This window comes from Triticum aestivum, chromosome 1B (assembly GCF_018294505.1).
Source record: "Triticum aestivum cultivar Chinese Spring chromosome 1B, IWGSC CS RefSeq v2.1, whole genome shotgun sequence".
Taxonomy (NCBI): Eukaryota; Viridiplantae; Streptophyta; class Magnoliopsida; order Poales; family Poaceae; genus Triticum; species Triticum aestivum.
In genome coordinates, this window is record NC_057795.1 from 444,503,043 (window position 1) to 444,524,178 (window position 21,136).

Below are 21,136 nucleotides of genomic sequence, written 5' to 3' on the forward strand. Positions count from 1 at the left end.
CCATATGAATGTGGAGAAGGAAATCTTCGATCCACACCACGGGGTCTGTTGTGCCATTGTATGACTCGATGTTGACAGGTTTAAACCCTTCTGGGAATTCATGTTCCATTACTTCATCAGTGAAGCAGAGGGGGTGTGCGGCGCCTCTGTGCCAGGCTATGTCACGACGCAGTCCGGCTAGGTCTGGTCGGTTATGTTCAGCCTGGCCAGATTTATTATTAGTGTATCCGGCATGATGATCATCGTCATGTGTTGTGGCGCGCCCTCGTGATCCATAGATCAATCTTGGTTGTCCTGCGTTGTTTTCCAATGTGTCTTGCAGGTCCTGCGTGTTGCCCCGAGTCATAGTGAACCGGCATGGGGGTGCGGGCTGGTATGTCATCTTATCCCGGCCATGAGTGGCCGGTCAACCTCATCTTGTGCTAGAAGTTCAGGCTCGTCGGCCTCTTCTTCTAGCGATTTGTGCTTTGGGCATCCCCTGATGGGGGGCTCGAGTCCGTCTTCCTCGGCCGCCAGGACCTCGGACCATCTGTCCGCGAGCAGATCTTGATCAGCTTGGAGCTGTTGCTGCTTCTTTTTCAGGCTTCTTGCAGTGGCTATAAGCCGGTGCTTGAAGCGCTCCTGCTCTATGGGATCCTCCGGTACGCCAAATTCGTCGTCGCCGAGGCTCACCTCGTCTTCGGAGGGAGGCATATAATTATCATCCTCCAAGTATCAGTTTGTCGCCTGTTCATCTGGGCTAACCTGCCCGTGTTCCTGTTTAGCTTGCTTGAAGGTGGGCTGATCAGGATTGTATTCCTCTTCGGCGCCATCTGGATTTTCTTCTCTAGTGCCGGTGTTGCTGTGGCGGGGCTTGGAGCGGCGCCGATGACGCCCATGCTTTGATTTCTTCCCTAAGGGGTTTTCTCCTGTTGCCTCATCGCCATTGTTTTCTTTGGGAGTATCCACCATATATATATCATATGAAGAGGTGGCAGTCCAGCGCCCTGTGGGCGGTGGTTCATGTTCTTCTCCCGCATCATCGTCTATACCGTCGATGTCTTCGGAGTCAAAGTTAAGCATGTCGGTCAAATCATCGACCGTGGCTATGAAGTGGGTGGTGGGTGGGTGACGAATTTCTTCGTTGCCTGCTTGCCACTCGAGCCGAACATAGTCCAGCCAGGAATCTCCTGACAGAGAGAGACAGACCTTAATGAATTTAGCACATCGCCAAAGGGTGAGTGTTGAAAGATATACACGGCAGTGAACTCCATGATTGGGGCCCAATCAGATTCGATGGGCATGGGTGCACGCGGTCTGGAACCCACGACCAAAGACAAGTCCGGGGGTCCGGAGACACAGATCTCCTTAGGAGCGGAGTCTGTGTTCGGCTCCAACGCCGATGAGTCTGCGGCCTCCAGGGCGGGGTCCATCCACCCGTCCTCGGAAGGCACGATCTGCTCTGGAACGAAGTCCGGGGCCGTAGCAGGCGCGATGTTCCGAATACTGTCCGACAGCAGATCTGGGTCATGCACGTTGTGATCGTTCGGCGCTCCTGACATGGGCCCGAATCCGTTGAAGATCAAGTCTCCGTGGATGTCGGCAGTGTAGTTTAGGTTTCCAAACCTAACCTGATGGCCAGGGGCGTAGCTGTCAATCTGCTCTGGGTGGCCAAGCGAGTTGGCCCGCAACGCGAAGCCGCCGAACACGAAAATCTGTCCAGGGAGAAAAGTCTCACCCTGGACGGTGTTGTTGAAGGTTGGAGAAGCCATCGAGCCCTACAGCAACGACACAGACGAACTCTAAATGAAAGCACCAATGTCGGTGTCAAAACCGGCGGATCTCGGGTAGGGGGTCCCGAACTGTGCGTCTAAGGCTAATGGTAATACGAGACTGGGAACACGATGTTTACCCGGGTTCGGGCCCTCTCGATGGAGGTAATATCCTACTTCCTGCTTGATTGATCTTGATGATATGAGTATTACAAGAGTTGATCTACCACGAGATCAGAGAGGCTAAACCCTAGAAGCTAGCCTATGGTATGATTGTTGTTGTCCTACGGACTAAACCCTCCGGTTTATATAAACACCAGAGGGGGCTAGGGTTACACAGAGTCGGTTACGGAGAAGGAGATCTATAATTTGGATCGCCAAGCTTACCTTCCACGCAAAGGAGAGTCCCATCCAGACATGAGACGAAGTCTTCAATCTTGTATCTTCATAGTCCAACAGTCCGGCCAAGGTACATAGTACGGCTGTCCGGATACCCCCTTATCCAGGACTCCCTCACCCACCTCGGTGGCCTTCCGCACCGCCTCTTCACCCTATAAATTCCCAAATATTCCAAAACCCCCGAAAAGAACCCTAGATCAGAAGTTCTACCGCCGCAAGCCTCTGTAGCCACGAAAAACCAATCTAGACCCCGTTCTGGCACCCTGTCGGAGGGGGAAATCATCATCGGTGTCGATCTTCATCATCCCGGTGACCACCATGATGAGGAGGGAGTAGTCCATCCTTTGGGGTGAGGTTTGTACCAGTAGCTATGTGTTTAATCTCTCTCTCTCTCTCTCTCTCTCTCTCTCTCTCGTGTTCTTGATGACACGATATTGATGTATCGCGGGCTTTATTAATATAGTTCGATCATATGGTGTTTCTCCCTCTCTATCTTGTTGTGATGAATTTTGTTTTTCCTTTGAGATTTTGTTTTATCGGATTGAATACTTTTATGGATTTGGGAGCACTTGATCTATGTCTTGGCACTCAACTCGTAGATTCCCGAGGTGACATTGGGGTAATCTATGCATAGGGGTTGATGCACGTTTTCATCCTTGTTTCTCTGGTAGAAATCTTGGTGCACTCTTTGAGGTTCTTTATGTTTGATCGAGTATTATGAATCTGAAATTGTTTGATACATATCATATAATTAACTCATGGATACTTGTGGTGACATTGGAGTATCTAGGTGACATTAGAGTTGGTTGATGTGTGTCATATGGTGTTATTTTAGTATGAACTCTTGGATAGACCGAATGGAAATAATAACATTGTGTTATTTTAGTACGGACTCTTGAATAGATCGAACGGGAAGAATAACTTTAAGGTGGTTTCGTACCCTACAAACAATTTCTTCTTATGTTCTACGCTAGATAGGAACTTTGGAGTGATTCTTCATCGCACATTAAGTTATGTGATCCAATTAGATTAGCACTGTTGAGATATTGCACTAGCGAGAGTACGGAGCCTAGGCCTCATTTTCAAGCATTGCAATACCGTTTGTGCTCACTTTTGTTACTTGCTACCTTGCTGTTTTTTATTGTCACTATTACAAAAATCAATATCTACTACTATTACTACACCTGTATCACCATCTCTTTGCCGAACTACTACACCTATACAAATTACCATTGTATTTGGTGTGTTGGGGACACAAGAGACTCTTTGTTATTTGGTTGCAGGGTTGTTTGAGAGAGACCATCTTCATCCCACGCCTCCCATGGATTGATAAACCTTAGGTCATCCACTTGAGGGAAAATTGCTATTGTCCTGCAAAACTTTGTGCTTGGAGGCCCAACACAAGTCTACAATAATAAGTTGTGTAGTAGACATTAAGCTCTTTTGTGGCATCATTGCCGGGGAGGTGAGTGCTTGAAGGTATATCTTTAGATCTTGCAGCAGAATCTTTTAGTTTCTTGTTTTACCACTAGTTTGGTTTATAAAAAGAAAACTACAAAAAATGGAATTGAGGTGGTCTCATATTATTCATCTTTATCATGTCTTTCTTGAAACTGATGGAGCAGAAAATTATGCTCAATTGATAGAAGAAGAATTCAATAAAATGATTGGCATGAATGATGAGCATGATTGCATGTTGATAGTATGAATTCTATGAATATCCAAAATGCTAATTATGATTGCACAAGTCATGACAAAAATGTTTCTTATAAGCATGTCAATTTTTGTGGAGTGGAAAGACTTTGTGAAGACATGTCGTATAGGGATGATAGATTTTGTAAGAAGCATAAACATGATAGAACCAGTTTTTTGCTCAAAGTGATAGATGGATTTGCTACAAAATTATGTTCTCTTTATCCTATTAATTGTGAACTTTGCAATAAAGTTGGTCACCTTAATTTCCAATGCATGTTTTTTCATGATCAAATCATGTCCAAATATTGCAATAAGTTGATCACCCTTGAACTTTATAATGGACTTTGTTTATTTTTGGGGTGTGAAGAATTGTGACATAAAAATGGTTGGTTTGAAGCATTCATATTCACGGACCATGCTGAAACTAAATTGAAAGAAATCCATATGTTTTGCATGGTAAATTGCAATGAAAATGCTTATATTGCCAACTATAGGAAGACGGGAAAACCAATATAATTTAAAAGGAATACTAATGAAATGGTAAAGATTTATACTTTCCCTCCTATTGTCGCTCATGATGAAATAGGTGACGAGAAGGAGCTCCCTATTCAACCAATCTCATCAATAAGAAGCTCGGAAAAATTAATTAAACCCACACATGATGTGGTGAAGAAGAAAAAAAGAAGAAAGGGTAGAGGTAAAAAGGTATCCCTCCCAAATGATGTTGCTCCTATTGTTGTTGTGCCTCATGAAAATGAATCAAAAATAACTATGGAAGATGATGCGCTTGATGATGATATTGCTTCTTTGTCTTATGGCACAATGTCCGAGAGCACTATTGATGATGATTTTGTTATGCCTATTGCTTGTTGTGATGATTATGATTGGGAAGATAATGATACTTCTTATAATCTTGGAAATCTTTTTGGCACCAACTTGGGAAATTATGATGATAGCAATTGTTATACCATTGGTGTTATTCATACTATTAATGATGAGAGTGATTGTGCTTATGATATGACAATTCCCGAGGTGACATTGGGGTAATCTATGCATAGGGGTTGATGCACGTTTTCATCCTTGTTTCTCCGGTAGAAATCTTGGGGCACTCTTTGAGGTTCTTTATGTTGGATCGAGTATTATGAATTTGAATTGTTTAATGCGTATCGTATAATTAACTCATGGATACTTGTGGTGACATTGGAGTATCTACGTGAGATTAGAGTTGGTTGATGCGTGTCATATGGTGTTATTTTAGTATGAACTCTTGGATAGATTGAACGGGAAGAATAACTTTGTGTTATTTTAGGACGAACTCTTGAATAGATTGAACAGAAAGAATAACTTTAAGGTGGTTTCATACCCTACAAACAATTTCTTCTTATGTTCTCTGCTAGATAGGAACTTTGGAGTGATTCTTTCATCGCACGTTGAGGGATTGTTATGTAATCCAATTATATTAGCACCGTTGAGAGATTGCATTAGCGAAAGTATGGACCCTAGGCCTCATTTTCAAGCATTGCAATACCGTTTGTGTTCACTTTTGTTACTTGCTACCTTGCTCTTTTTTATTGTTACTATTACAAAAATAAGTACTACTATCATTACTACACTTGTATCACCATCTCTTCGCCAAACTAGTGCACCTATACAAATTACCATTGTATTTGGTGTGTTGGGGACACAAGAGACTCTTTTTTATTCGGTTGCAGGGTTGTTTGAGAGAGACCATCTTCATCCTACTCCTCCCACGGATTGATAAGCCTTAGGTCATCCACTTGAGCGGAAATTGCTACTGTCCTACAAAACTCTGCGCTTGGAGGCCCAACACGAGTCTACAAGAATAATTTGTGTAGTAGACATCACCCTGCTGCAAGAACAAATAGAGGAGGCCCAACTACATCAGCCCCAGGCCCTGCTGCAAGAGCTAAAGAGGTAGGTCTGCAGGTAGAGGGAGAAATACTGGATTTAGTGCACCAAGAGATGCAGCACTTCTGCAGACTGTTTGGTTGGGACCAAAAGGAAGAGGTATCCAAACTCCAAATTGAAGGGGTACTTTTATGTAAGTGGTAACTAATGAAGTGAGAAAATGGTAAGGATGAACTAGTTTGAATTTGTTTGAACTAGTTTGAATTTTTCTGAACTTGTTTGAATTTGTCTAAACTTATCTAAACTTGTTTGAACTGCTAGAATTTGTATGTCTGTATATCTGAATCTGTCTGAAGTTGTTTATCTCTTTGAACTAGTCTGAACTTCCATGTAAGTCTGTTGTTTTCTGTATTTTTATGTGTGGCTCTTTACTGACCAAATGGGCCTGAAAGTGGGCTCAGTTAATGGCCACATCTTACCCCCCCCTCCCGCAAGCCTACCGAGTGTCTTACATAAGCCAGTGCCCTCCTTCCCCTCTTTCCCAATTATGAAAACCTAGCCACCAGATCCCTTCTCTACCCATAGATGGATCCAGAGTTAGGAGAGGTAGTCGATGAGCGGGAGGAGATTCTTAAGGCTGAAAGGAGCGCAACAAGGGCAGAAAGGAGGTCCAATCGTAGGGCACGGGCGCTGGAGTGACGTCGGAGGCTTCCTGCCGTGATTATGGCAGAATGCAACAAGAATGACATCAAGCAGTTCAACGAGGCGTTCCTGGACGGAACCCACATCATAGATGATCTGATCATTTGGTGGGCACGAGATAGGGCAAGCCTCCATCGATTCCAAGCAACAAGGAAGAGGTGGACTCAGATCCTTGCTGCAGGTGAAAGCAGAGATTTCTAGTTCTATGGGGTAGTACAGGTATGAATCTTATTTGGATTTGTCTGAACCTTGTGAATGTTGTTATGAATCTGAATGAATGCATGTGGACCTGCACTTCTCTGAATTTGTCTGTCTCTCTGAATTTTTCTTCTCTCTGAATTTGTTTATTCTGTACTTCTCTAAATTTGTCTGCACTTTACTGAATGAATTTGCACTTGTATGTACTTCTATGAATTTAAATTGATATTACTGAATGTTGAGTGGTAGTTCAGAGAAGTTAAGTGTAGCCGCCTAGAACCCATCGCACTTTACCCCCACCACATCTTTAAAACTACCACTCCTATCGTGCCCACTCCACTTCTCAACAGTCTCCCCTCTTCCAAAAAACCAAGTTCATCCAACTTCCAACCTCAAAACCCATTTCTTCCATGGCGGCAATGGCTTTTGGCGAGGGTTGGTAGAGGGGGATCGAGGTGCCATGTGCCGGTGATGCTAAGAAGTTAGCGTATGCGCGAGAGGTCTCCACTTGGTACTGCACCCTACTATGATGCTGAACCAAGCGCGCGCTCGACGGAGCCACCGCCAACCTTGAAGAGATGGATCGCATGCCGGACCTCGACCACCCACTGATAGAGACTCTCATCTGGGCGATGGGCGAGGCGAGGGATTCGCCTAACCCATTTCAGCGTGCGTGCTGGTACGTGTACCAGGATTGCAACAATCTTCATCCTGTTGACTCACTGGCTGAGTGTGTGGTGTCGGTGATGCCTCTCATGAGGATGATGGAGATGGACCTGCCACAGCCACAGGTGTAGGAGGATGCAGTGCTGATGCTAGAGCAGCCACAGGCGGCCGACACATCTACCAACACCAAGTCCAAGGTGAAGAAGAAGTACAATGACGTCCTAGTTCGCCGTTTGGAGCGGCTTCGAGGCTTGAAGGAGTGAATGATGCAGAAAAGGAGATGCAGTATTACTGCACTTCCTCTTTTGTCTAGTTCTAAAGTTGTTTTTAGGTCAGTTTGAACAATTGATGAATGCGTAGACTGAATTTATCTATGTATTAGGTTATCTATCAGTGCAAGAAATTTGGTTTGTATGAATCTATCTATCAACTTGCTACATTTCTCTGAATTTTCTTTGTTTCCTGAATCTTTGTGACTGTATGTAGTAGGCTGAATTTGCACAAGTTTTGACCAACAATTACAACACTGAATTTGCACAAGTTTCAACACACACAAACCATTAACTACAACACAACTACCACCATTTCACATCAGCCAAATCTCATCAACTGAGCCTCTGCAATTTTATTACTATAGCACTTAACTCGCTGCTACTTCTCCACCATCACACTCCACCACACTTCGACTCATCCAACATTGAAGTCCCACTTCAATCTATTAAAGTATACCAATACCTCTTTCTCTGCTAGTTCACTCTACTCCTCACTCTGTCTCTCACTCAGAAATCTTACTCCAGACTTTCCCTCATAGCTCCAGCCATGGTTGGTTCTTCCTCTACACCAGACCCATGGCTCAACCCCTTCCCCACCGGTAGGGGCTGGGTTGCCATGCTTCTTGGGTTGGCTAGAGGCGACCAAAATCTGTTCCTCAACTACATGACAATAGCCATGAGATACACAAGTGTGGAAGAGCTAGTAGATGCATCAGAGGTAGTTAGGAAGAAGACGACAGCTGAGGAGAAGCAGCGCATGAACCGGCGCTATGAAACCCCAGGTAAGGGGATCCTGCCCATCGACATCCTGCTGTGGGCCATGAAGAGGGCAGACTCTGACAATTCTAGGCAGCGACATCGGTGGGCATCCCACCGCTATATCGCTCCAGCACAAGCTATGGCTAAAACTAGAGAGGTGCAGCAAGAGGACGATGACGATTTGCAGATCATCGCCCCACCAGCATTGTTTGCTCGCCGCCTTCCTCCTCCCATCATCTTCATCGATGAAGACGAAGATGAAGATGAGGTGCAGGATCTGCAAGATCGTACTCAAGTCAAACAGGAGGTACGACGATCTGGGCGCTTAACAGGGCAGGCTTCTAAGAATCTGAAATTGTAAGTTTCAGGTTCAGTTATCGTCAGTCTTTGCATGTTTACTGAGATTCAGTTTCGTTAGTGTTGTCAACTTTCAGTTTCAGTGTATCTGAAACTATTTCAGACTATCTATGCTATCTATGTAATCATAAGTGTTATCTATGTAGATGTTACCTATGTAATCCTAAATGCTATCTATGGTGCCTGCCTATGTGGAATGGAACTACCTAAATGCAATACACGTTTTCAACTGTGATATAAAGTAATCAGAACTAGCTTCAACAACCATTTTCACACAGAAACAAATTTCTTGAGCAGATAATATGGTTCTTAACTTAACTTAGTATCCAATCTTAGCATAAGGGCCATTACAATTAGGACAATATATAGGCAGTACAGATCAGGGGCATAACAACACCCCCACCCCAATCAAAATGATCTAAAACCATGATAGTTCTTAAGTAGTTGATAGCTAATATTAATATTGAGATGCATATTTGCATCAAACTCATCAATCCTAGGCCGGTTATATATATAGGCCTCATATTTACTTACCAACCATAGCTACCACTTCACTCTTGCATGAAAACTTCTTTGATCTTGTCTAGCTTTTCCTTGCACCCATGACCAGCGTTTAGGAGCTCAGAAATGGCATGCTCCAGCTTCTTCTTTCTTCTCTTCTTTAAGGAGGTCTCTCTCCACTTCTATCTCCTTCATGGACTTCCTGGTGTTATGAATGATATCAGCTTGACTCTGCATGATGCACCTGTGTTATTTCTTCAGCTTAAGCTTCTCCATTTGAAGCTCAATCTTTGCCTGCTCCTCAAGTTGCTACTTCTTCTCCTTCAGTCCATTGATTGTCTGGCTTGTGTAATCCATGTCATGGGATTTCTGTCCATCCTGGTAATCAAAGAGCTTGATACATCATCCACAAGCTGGTTGTACCGATTGCCAAGAGAATCAAGCTCCTTCTTCATTTTTGCAACCTCTAACCGATGAGCCTCATTGCCGTGGACTCTACCAAGGTTCTGCTCATGATAATGTCCCAGAGATTTATTTAGCACCTTTGCAGAGCTACAAGCTAAGGGGCATCTACCCATTCCAAAACACCACCGTTCACACCATCCTGAAAACACAGTGAAATATTATTGTTAGCTAAATCCATTCAAATTTAAAGTGAGCTATATTGTTCAGTAACAATCAAATTCAGAAGAAGAAATCATAAACCCTAATCTTGTACATAGCTACACTAGCTAGCTCTATAAAGGAATTACAAAACATTTATCTGTTTCCAGAACTCTATACTAGAATTACATAATTCAGACATAGTCATGGTGTACGCTAAAGCAAAATTCAGAAATACTGCAACTAAACAGTAATATGTTTTCACATACCACAAAATGAATCAATCACAACCTTGAGAACTTTATTTATTACCTCAGTAGCACATCCTATGAATCTCCTGCCAGTGTCAGTACCTACGAATGCAACAAATTTGCCTGGCCTCTGCCTGTGCAGTATGCACTTATGCTCAGATTCAACCACAGGCCCACAAAAACTTGGGTCTATCACAGTTTCAGGAGTTTGCTACAGCAGGAGGAATAACATATATATCAACTACATCCACATATATGAACTGAAACTGAAATGGAAGAAATCAAAAGAATATCCAAACCCTAACCTTAGCACAAGACAGAAGAGACTGAGCGACTTACAAAGTACTCCATCTGCATGCTTCTGAACTTGCTCATGTATGCATCATCACCGTCGGAGCTCTCATTGTTGTTTGGTCACGACGACATCCTCGTGGTGTCGCCGGAGTGCGAGGAGAAGAAGAAAAGAGGCAAAGCAGAGAGTGAGTACATATGAAATGAGACAAGTCCTTGCAACCCTCGTAAATTTATTTGACACCAAAGATGGTTGAGTGTGCTTTGAGAGCCGGCATTACCTCAACTCAACTACCATTTGTCCATGAAATTTTGCATGCTCGTGGCACACTCGATCAATGCCGGAGTCAAGTTTCTTTTCTTAAGGTTAAGCACTATCATCTATGTCATGCAAAAAAAAAAATCATGGTTTGGCATTGGCTATCCAGTAGGCGCATGTGGCCGGAGACAATGAAGGAGAAATTGCCAAAGGGTTTTGGTATTATTATCCTTGAAGCACAAACATAATGTGCACCCCTATAGTTCTATTGATGCGGAATTAATAGCGGGAAGCAAAATTTGTCAGACTTAACCCAACATTTTTAAAACCTCTCTCTTTTCCTTGGTGAAACAAAAGCCAACTTCGTGCAACAAAAGCTCTTGGTTTCTCGTAGGGCCGGGCGGAGATAATAACGCGGGAAATGAGCCGTCGTATCCTAACGTGGCCTGAGGTCCAACGATCACAACTGTGATAAAGGTGATGGATCGCCTGTGAGGAAAAAACAATCACGCATGCTTAGTTGTATCCCAGGAGGAGCAGGCTAATTAATTATGGTGATTAATTGGGTGGGTGCTGCAGAAGGGAATGTGGCATCAAATCGGTGGTGGTGGTTATGAGTTGACCGTGCTTGCTATGGCTAGCTAGTTGCTGGCCAACCGGCACGGCATGGCATGCGGCATGTGGCCGCACTGGACGCCAGCCTAGCGCGGGCGGGCACATGCTGGTACTCCGCAGTCCGGAACAATTACCGGTGAGCCCGCCAGGCGCCAGCCGATCCATCCATGCATGCCCGCCCGCCCGCCCGCCGCCCTGTCTTTGTCCCGCCGCGCCCGCCGGAGTAGTATATCTCTCTCTCCCTTCCTTCGTTTGGCCCTTTCCCAACAACCGGAATACGCTGGCCTCCTCCGTGCGATTAGTGCCTTGTCTCTCTCCCCCTCCCGCGCGCGCCAGGTTAAACTCGATGATTTGTTTTGACCCTCTGACCGTAGAACAAATGTTCTACGGTATTTTCATTAATTAATTAAAATATGTACAGGTATAGATACAGAAGAAGGTTAAACTCGATTGTTATCGCGGAGGGCTTTCCGCTGGCGGCGAGCGTGCTGTGTCACTGCGATCATGATGAACTTTACTCGGACATTCTTTCCACCATCGAAATGCCGGCTTTTATACTACTGCCTCTGTATTGAACTGCAAAAACGTCTTGTATTTTGGTATAGAGGAGTACATGCTTGGTCGAATTCGCGCTTTCCCGACCACGAGAACGAAAACTTGGATCGAAGCGAGAGTGACATGCCGGAACATTCTCTGCGCCAACGGCAAAACAGATGGAACAAATGTGTGTAGTAGCTCTTCTTCCTCCTCCTCCATGACAGTAATGCCCGGGGCAGTAACGCCCAGGAACATTTCAGGCAACTCCGCACCCTGCTAGACATCACTGTCTTTTCCTTTTCTCAACACATGCCAAAGCAACACACATAATCATCATTCTGATTGATAGGCACAGCATCAGCATGCCATGCATGTCGCTTTTCTCTTTCTTTTTCTGGTTGATTGATGAAAGAGAAGGTTCCTCTCCCACTTTTCTTTTCCTTTTGCAATTTTACTGTGCTTCCGAGCAGATCTTCTTCCTTTCTTGTAGTATTATTATCATCAGAACCAATATGGATAGTAGTATAGTATTTCTGTAGAATATTTATCTGCTAGTAATAAACGTAGGAGTATCTTTAATTTGCACCACACATTGACCTTTCACTGGACAACTGACCTTGCACCTGCAGGGAGTGCTCTGGTGCGCCTAGCAATTTGTTCTTTTTCCCTGAATACACCCGACACCATTCATGTGCAACTGCCATTTTTATCAGATGGATCACGAATTCCCTTTCTCGAAAAAAATATGGATTAAGAAGAAGAGAGAGGGTGACATGCCAGCTCCCCCGTAGGAGGACTGAGAGGGATAGTTCCAATTGGCGCGCTTCTGCCTTTCAGTAGCCTGTCTGTCCTTGTCCATGCCTCTATTCCCATTGCATTGCGTTGCATGGTTGTTTGGTTCTCAGCCACAATTTGTCAAGCCAAAATTTGGCAGCCACAATTTGCCAAGCATGTGTTTAGTTTTTGCCACACTTTGGCTTGCCACACTTTATTGTCCCTATGTCCCATTTGTCAAAGAGATAATTTTTTTGCCAACTTTTGCCAAAGTTTGGCGTCCAATTTTTTAGCCACACTTGTGTGGTTTGCCATACTTGTGTGGCTAGCCACACTTTGGCTTGGCCACACTAGTCTCCAACCAAACAGACCCTTACTTTCACTGCCACCTTCAAGCAAGCAAAAACATGGGGACGATCGTTAGAGGAAAAGATCCAAAGACCCCCAAAAATGCATGTATGCACGTAACCCCTCCGTTCACAAATATAAAAAATATTCTAATTTCCTTCTGAGTCGGATGTATAAAACATATTTTAATGTGTTTGTTCACTCATTTCAGTTCGCATGTATTGCCTTTGTTCTGAAATATAAGTTGCTGGGAGAGTTCAGTTTATACTCCCCCAACGACTTATATGTAGGAATGGAGGGAGTAGTCCATATTAAAATGTTTAAAATATTCTATATTTCTGAACGGAGGGAGTAACATTTTAACAAGGAGTAGCTGGGAGTGGACCTTTATATCAACATAAATGTTCTTGTATATGTATCAATCCACACACTCTTTTTTCTATTGGGATTTTGACAAGTTTGCAAGCAGCGCATTGTTTGAGCTTTGAAGTTTTTCTCGCATTTTCCGCGAAAGAACTTAGGACGTCTCTCAATTGTATCTGAATTTTACGTGAGCTGACTTTGCTTGAACCTACCGAGCAGCAAGCTCGGTCGGCACACATAAATCATCTTGACTTTGCTTAAATTTTAAACTAGTATAAGAAACAGCATTTTTATCAAAAGAACAGCTCATAGACAAGGAAAGCAAAATCAATCAAATTTCAAAAAAGAAAGGAAATGAGGGCATTCATTCAAGCAAAACCGTTGGGACAAAAGAAGGGGGAAGATGATGGGAAAAAGAGAGGGAGGGAGGGAGGTGGGAATCACACCACCTTGTCTTCCCTGTCCCTCACTGCCACCATACCATATCCATTGCTCCCTCCCCCCTCTCTCCTGTCCTAATTCACTACGCCGCTATTTATTTTACTATTAATTGCCCCGACTCCGTCTCCGTCCCCGTCCCCGTCCCCCGTCCCCGCCCCCTCCGCCGTCGCCACCCCAAATTCCCACGCAAACCCTAAGCCAGCCAGCCAGCCAGCTAGCTCGACAGCCCAGCCCAGCCCAATGGCGGAGGACGCCGGCGACAGGGACCAGCAGCAGCAGCAGCAGCCCGCCGCGGCCGCGGGGGCCGGAGCAGGGCACGAGGACGGGGGCGGCAGGGACGAGAGCTCCGTCAAGCTCTTCGTCGGCCAGGTGCCCAAGCTCATGACCGAGGCCGAGCTGGCCGCCATGTTCCGCGACGTCGCCGTCGTCGACGAGGTCACCGTCATCCGCGACAAGGCCACCAAGGCGTCCCGAGGTCCGGATCCGTACGCCCCCGCCCCGCCGGATTTTCCCCCCCTTGCAATGCCGTTCCCTGCGTGCTTTGCCTCTCTGTTGTTTTCTCGCTGGGTCGGGATCTGGGCGCGGTTCCCGTTCGCTTGCGGTTTTCCGTGCTCCTCCCGCCCGCGCCGGTTCCGCTGTGCTCTCTGTCTGTGCTCTGCTGGTGGCTGGCAATGCCGCCCGGCCATTTGAGCTGCCTGATTTCTGCTTCTTCCGGCTGAAAGTTCTCGCGCTCCGCTGGGAATTGGGTTTCTTCCGTGCCGATTTAGGCGCAATTCTCGCTGCTCGTGGGGAATTTTGTGCAAGGGGAAGGCTGCGTTGAATTGCTAGCTTCTGCTATGGTGTGAACTCCCTGCGGAGAAAAGTCAAAACGTTTGCCCGAGTCTGCTTTATCCCGCGTTTTTCATTTTGATGCTCTCGACTTCTCATCTCGTATGTAGGAGCTCCGAGCTGCATCAGATTCTCTGCTTCTCGGCCGCTCGAGCTCGGATTTTGTGCTGAATTAGTGGGGTTTTACCCATGCCAGTAAAAAATGTTGGAATTTAGTGTTGCTCGCAAGCGTTGGCTCTGAACTCCGAATTTCATTTTTCTGGTGTCGGATTGGTAAATTTTCTTCTCTGGACAAGTTCAGTTTTCATTGACACTTGAACTTTGTTGCTTCTCGCGTGCGTGTTTTCCGATAATGGGATGTGAAAGTAAACATTTGGTCATGGTTAAATTTTTAGATGGACTTGAGCTCGAATTTAAGCTGGTCGATTGGACCACAGATATAAGCTGTCCTTGTTAGTACATATTCATTTCAACCAATAGCTAGACGAAGGTGTGCCTTCCCTGTACGTGCGATAGGCTGGAATTTAGGACCAGTGGAATTGTAATGTGTTCGTTGCCGTTTCGGTGGATTTCAGAATTCGATTGGTCCCTTCAAGGAATTTACCTTCGCGTGGTATTTTGAGGTTTTGCTCTGGATTTTTTTTGTGGGCTATTTACCTTGCATTTCGCTACTATGAGATCATGATTCAAGATGATGAAATCTGATGGTAACTATTTAGAACTTCCTTTTCTAAAAACTATTTAAAAGTTGCCCTATGAGACACTTTCGTATACCATGGGGAATCTGTGCTTCTTCGATTTGATTGGTTTGAATTATATCTGTTCTTGTTACTAGGGATTGATTGTTTTACATGTGTTCTCCCAGGAGTAGTTAGATGTGAACGTCATAAAATAAGATGTTTTCCTGCATATGCAAAATCACAATCCTGTTTGCGACTTACTACTACGGTATTACACTGGCGTTTTCATATGAAAGACTTTGTTGGTATTGGTGTCCCAGTATGTTTTAGTTGTATCTTGTGTTCTGTTTTTGCTCGACTGTGGTCTCTAAATGGCTATCCTCATGATGTTTTAGTTTGATCTTGATATACAGCATACTGTACATTGCAGGTTGCTGCTTCCTGATCTGCCCATCAAGGGAGGAGGCTGACAAAGCAGTGAATGCATATCACAACAAACGCACGCTTCCTGGGGTATGCAGACACAACCTTTCTTTTTTCACATGTATCTGCCTGGGTAACTTGGGTATAATTTAACCAACTGATGCATCTAAAGGGTTCTTTCTGGATCTGTTCTTGTTGGGAGCTCTTGAATGTTGGGTATTCTTGGCAGTGGATGAACCAGGAATGGAGTACATGTCTACGCTGGTCTAGTTAGGGTTAAGTTTTAAGTGAATACTTAGTGAGAGATTCCCAGGAAGTTGGTTCATTGTTGGTGATCTGTAAAGTTCTTTTTCTGACTGACCTTTGTCGCTATATTTGCATTTAAAATAGCCATTTTGAGTTTGCCTATTCGGCCCAAATGATCATGCAGTGATGTAGAAGAATGATTTGTCTGACTTACATTCAAGATTTTTGTTAACTGGTGAATTACTATCAGCAAAACCGTCCATTCCCACACTGGATCAACTGATGGATTGTTACATATTCCTGGATCATTGTTTTCTTGTACAGTTGATCTTAACGTATTAATTTCGCACTTTTTTCAGTTTGGTCTTAGAGAAAGTTGGTCCAGGCGTGTGTCCTTAATCCTTAACTAGTCAAGGCAAACTCTGTTGATGTCTATGTGGAATTCATGTCATCATCCATTATGCTAGACGTAGACACAGTACAGTAGTGCATTGTTTCAAATTTTCAGTTATTATTACTGCTCCAAATTGCTCTGTTGGCACCTCTAGTTACAGTATTGCAGACAAAATTGTTTCACATATTCTATGAATCACTTCAGTTATTATACTGCTTCAAATTGCTCTGTTGGCACCTCTAGTTCCAAGAGCTATGGTACAGTTGGACTCGGACCCTACTTGAAACTGTAGTGTATAATTGTATAAACCCCTACCACTCAGAATGAGTACTGCCATCCAATTTTCCACCCCTTCTGCTTGGAAGTCATTTACAGGTCAGAAAGGTTAAAGATCTGATGTCAATCCTGCTATTCGCATTTGCAACCCTAGAATATGAAGGTTGCTACATTGTTGTACGTGACTGGTATCAGTGGATTTTATCACTTTTCTTTTCTTGAAGAATTGATGTAGCTGATCAAATCTAAACCTTGAAGCCAGGAATCTTTGATATGCGCGATTTAGGATAAATTCAGAGAGCAGATGCCTTAGCTTAGCAAAGAGTGATGCACCAGTGGTCCCAATTATGATTTTTTTATCATGTTGACTGGTAATCACCATATGGAACGGTAGTCCTGGCTAGTAGCAGTTCTTTTCGTGATCACGGGATTTTTTTCTTGCAACATTTTTGCTGCTAGTAGTTCTATTCGTGATCACGAGATTTGTTTTTTTAACATCTTCTTTACATATTCCCCAAACAAAAATACAATTTTGCAGGACTGCTGTTACTTCTCTCTGAATGTCATTAACATTTCCCCCTTTTTTTCTGTTTGAACCAGGCCCCAAGTCCATTGCAAGTAAAATATGCCGATGGAGAGTTGGAAAGGCTGGGTATGAGGCTCTCTGAAATTATTTCATTCACAAGCGAACTTGTGTATAAATTATTGGTCGATTTTTATTTATTTTTGGTTTCTCATTGTACTGACATGTCTACACTGTTACTTTCAGAGCACAAACTTTTCATTGGAATGCTACCCAAAAATGTGACAGATACTGAAATGACTGATTTATTTTCACAATATGGAAATATCAAGGATTTGCAGATTTTGAGAGGTTCACAACAGACGAGCAAAGGTAATTTCTTGTGGGAGCAGTTGATTTTCGTATGACTTGAAGCGAATATGACTTCACTTCTAGACTTGTTTGCACGTTTAGCTGCTTACCAACCGTGGATGTTGCAGCTGGTTGCGCCTTTCTGAAGTATGAAACAAAAGAGCAGGCTGTGGCAGCTATCGAAGCTCTAAATGGGAAGCACAAAATAGAGGTTTGTGAGAACATAAGGATTCTAAACAATCCTAACTCTCTTTAATTAATAAAATATGGCTGCGTGCATCACTCGATGCAGAGGCCAAGGGTATGTCAGAAGGAAAGTTTTATCATATGAAGCAAAAGATACATCTGTACATCCATAGATGGGTACAGAAATTTCTTTGCCCACATGTGTGGTGGATTCTGCTGGCCTATGCGATCTGAACATTCTTGATCTCTTACATGCAATGCGAGCAACCATTACAAAAATAGGAATTATCCAGTTTATTTGCTGCATTATGAGTTAAAAAATACTCTACAAAATATCATGGTTGGAAGTTGAAATCTTGGACAGTATTATGTACATTTGTATTAGTTATTTCACTTTCTTCTGCAACTTCATGAATGGTAAAAGAAACCCTGACATGCCTTGTTTTTTTTTGTTAGGGTTCAAGTGTGCCTTTGGTTGTAAAATGGGCTGACACAGAAAAGGAAAGGCAGGCTCGAAAAGCACAAAAGGCTCAATTTCCGCAGTCTAATATGTCAAATGCAAATGCCATGCAACAAAGTTCATTATTTGGTGCTTTACAGATGGGATATGTGCCTCCGTATAATGGATTTGGCTACCAGGTGAATTTATGATACTGAAATCTTGAGCTTATTGTGCCCATACAATAAAAGGCTATTCCTATAATATCATTATTACTCTTGCCGTAAGCAGAAACAGCAGCACTTCCTTAGCTTATTCTTAGAATGGATTTTCAGTTTGCTGAAACAAATGACTGTTCAAGGGCATGGTTTCTATAAAGTGGAAACGTTTGTTTTCACCTTTCACTCTTCATTTTGTTCTACGTCTATAACCTTTGTATAGTTGTTGCACATTTACTGTTGCAAACAACCAAACAGAAAAGGCCATTGTTTTGAACTGCTGCAATTTCCTATCTTTCTTAATGTGCTAGTAGTGTTAAGCAAGGTCCAAAATGACTTTGAACCAATGGCACGTTAATGCTGTATGACCTTTGATTAGTGCCAACCACACTAGCCCTGAATATGATACGCCTTGTGTTGTGATTGTGGAAGTAACTCTCACTTGTTGATATGTGCAGCCACAAGGAACCTATGGACTTATGCAGTACCCTTTATCTCCGATGCAAAATCAAGCAGGCTTCCCGAATATGGTTCAGCCTGTCAATCAAGGAAGCTCAATACGGGGCGTTAATTCTGAATTATCCCCTAATTCACTTCCTAGGTCATTCAATTCAATGCAGTTGGGCAGCCCTTATCCAGCTGGGCCTGGTATGCAGTATCCTGGGTCATATGCTGGTGGTGGCATCAATAGTCGTCCTTACATGAACTCTCATAATTCAGTCAATAAAGTTCCGAATGCAAATGCTACATCTCCCACATCTTCAAGCACCAGCAGCAACACTGGTCCTCAGCTAGAGGGTTTGTCTCCTTTAATATAGTCATTCCAGTTTTCATTTCTTCTCAGGTATGTTTTACAGATGATATGTATCATGTGCACAGGTCCTCCTGGAGCCAACTTGTTTATCTATCACATCCCGCAAGAATTTGGCGACCAAGATCTAGCAAATGCATTTCAGAGTTTTGGTAGAGTATTGAGTGCCAAAGTGTTTGTAGACAAAACGACCGGTGCTAGTAAATGCTTCGGTAACTAATTCTTCCTCCTAGCTGGATTTCTTAGGACTGGCATCATACCAGCATGATTTTTGTTAATTCGTTCCTGGCTGGATGCAGGTTTTGTAAGCTACGATTCTCCTGCTCCTGCGCAGGCAGCCATAAGTATGATGAATGGGTTCCAATTAGGTGGCAAAAAGCTGAAAGTACAACTCAAGAGAGACAACAGCAAGCACAATAAACTTTATTGACAGCGCCCAGTCGATACCTTCCAACACGATCAGGAAAAACCGGTACATATGTGTCGCACAATTGATCGTTTGTCCCATTGTTTCTTCTGGCCTCCACCATGTGTCGTCGTCGGTGGGGGCTTGTGTATCTTGGCTCAATTCAATTCAACATTCTTGAAAACTGCTAAAGTGTGTATTTCGTCGCAGCATAGTTGTAGCATCTGTACCATCAGATTCAGACCCATTGTACATCAGACATTGATTCATTCAATTGCTCCCTTTTTTCTACTGAATTCCGCTTGTTTTCCTCCACTTTTGACGTGCCCTAGTGTCTTGATGAATTTTTGTCTGTGAATGGCCCCTTTTCGTATGCTGTATGGGATGGAGTGGCTTCTTGTAGTATCATGAGCCTTCCTTTAGGATGAGCTGATCGTACCTCTTGTATGTGTCACTTCAGTGATTTCTCCCCAGATGCAATCATGTTGGTTTGTCTTTGTGGTTCTTTTGACCGCGTAAACTCTGTCAGAGCTTGCGGACGAGTGCCAGTCTTGCAATTCTCAGTATGTCTAACATTTCTGATGAAGCATATCGTCATATTCACACTAAACCACATCAAGAACATATTATTACTAGGCTAAACTAGCTTGATTGCAAGGAGTGGATCGTCATTTCACTGCAAACCACCTCAAGAACATGTTACTACTAGGCTAAATTAGCTCGATTGTGAGGAATAGGGCGTTTTCGAGGACGGGCTCCATGGAGCCTGTTATTTTAATTGAAATTTAAACTTTCAGTTTTAAAATTTCTGAAAAGAAACATACAGTACATGTTTACAAGGATGTAATGTACTCCCTCCGCTCCTAAATATAAGTCTTTAGAGGCTTCAATATAAACTACATACAAATGTACATAGACATATTTTAAAGTGTAGATTCACTCATTTTGTTCGGTATGTAGTCTATATTGGAATCTCTAAAAAGGTTTATATTTAGGAACGGATGGAGTATATGTGTGTAAAATTTCATGATGAAATACCTTGAATTGTGAGCTGAAAAAAAATCATGGACTTCTTATGCTAAGAAGGCACAAAGTTTTTCTTTTTTAGCTCTCATTTTAATATATTTCAACATGAAATTGTACACATATGTACATCATATCTCTGGTATATGTGAATTTTCCAGAATTTTTTGAAACATAAAAGTATATGATTTTAAAAAAATCACCCTACATGGAGCTCAAGCTCCATTTTAGCATTTTCAGTCTGCGAGTCATTTACATCCAGTCGACTTTAAAATGGCTGTTCTGAACCACTCAGTCACAACTGCAGCACCATCGACACAGTTTCACAAAGTTGGTGCTTCACCTAAAATGAAGCTCACAATCACGCTGCTTTGCACCGAGCATATGCTATTGCCGCTCACGTGAAAGAAAGAAAGAAAAAAAATACATTTTCAGACACAAATTTCCTAGATCCCAAGTGAAATTTGGAAACATGCTCAGATGAATCCCAGCCAGCCAAAAATGGCTTGCGTTGAAATCCCCGCAACTGCCATCAGGGGGTTTGGAACCCTGGTTTGTCAGAATGATCATGTAGGACGTCAAATTCAAGGCGCAATGTGTCATCAAAACACATGATCATGCCTCCTGATGCAAATTCAGGTTTACTATTCGAGAGAATCATCGAGAATCTATCGGTCCACG

At 43.3% G+C, this 21,136-nt stretch overlaps 1 protein-coding gene across 1 annotated transcript; it reads left to right on the forward strand.

Annotated features, from left to right (window-relative positions):
• The first annotated feature begins 13,691 nt into the window (after positions 1-13,691).
• On the forward strand, positions 13,692-19,728 carry LOC123130186 (RNA-binding protein BRN1). The gene is made up of 9 exons (XM_044550142.1): positions 13,692-14,126; positions 15,590-15,672; positions 17,099-17,150; positions 17,268-17,393; positions 17,501-17,583; positions 18,015-18,197; positions 18,674-19,013; positions 19,095-19,238; positions 19,326-19,728. Exons 1-9 carry the CDS (start codon positions 13,892-13,894, stop codon positions 19,454-19,456), a joined length of 1,377 nt encoding a protein of 458 aa, XP_044406077.1. The 5' UTR covers positions 13,692-13,891; the 3' UTR covers positions 19,457-19,728.
• Positions 19,729-21,136: the final 1,408 nt, after the last annotated feature.

Bases quoted from the DNA above. Each gene is read 5' to 3' on its own strand.
- LOC123130186 (XM_044550142.1), top strand. From the start codon at position 13,892: ATGGCGGAGGACGCCGGCGACAGGGACCAGCAGCAGCAGCAGCAGCCC. The intron at 17,394-17,500 runs GTAATTTCTTGT...TGGATGTTGCAG, and splicing joins TTCACAACAGACGAGCAAAG to CTGGTTGCGCCTTTCTGAAG. The intron at 19,014-19,094 runs GTTTGTCTCCTT...TCATGTGCACAG, and splicing joins CACTGGTCCTCAGCTAGAGG to GTCCTCCTGGAGCCAACTTG.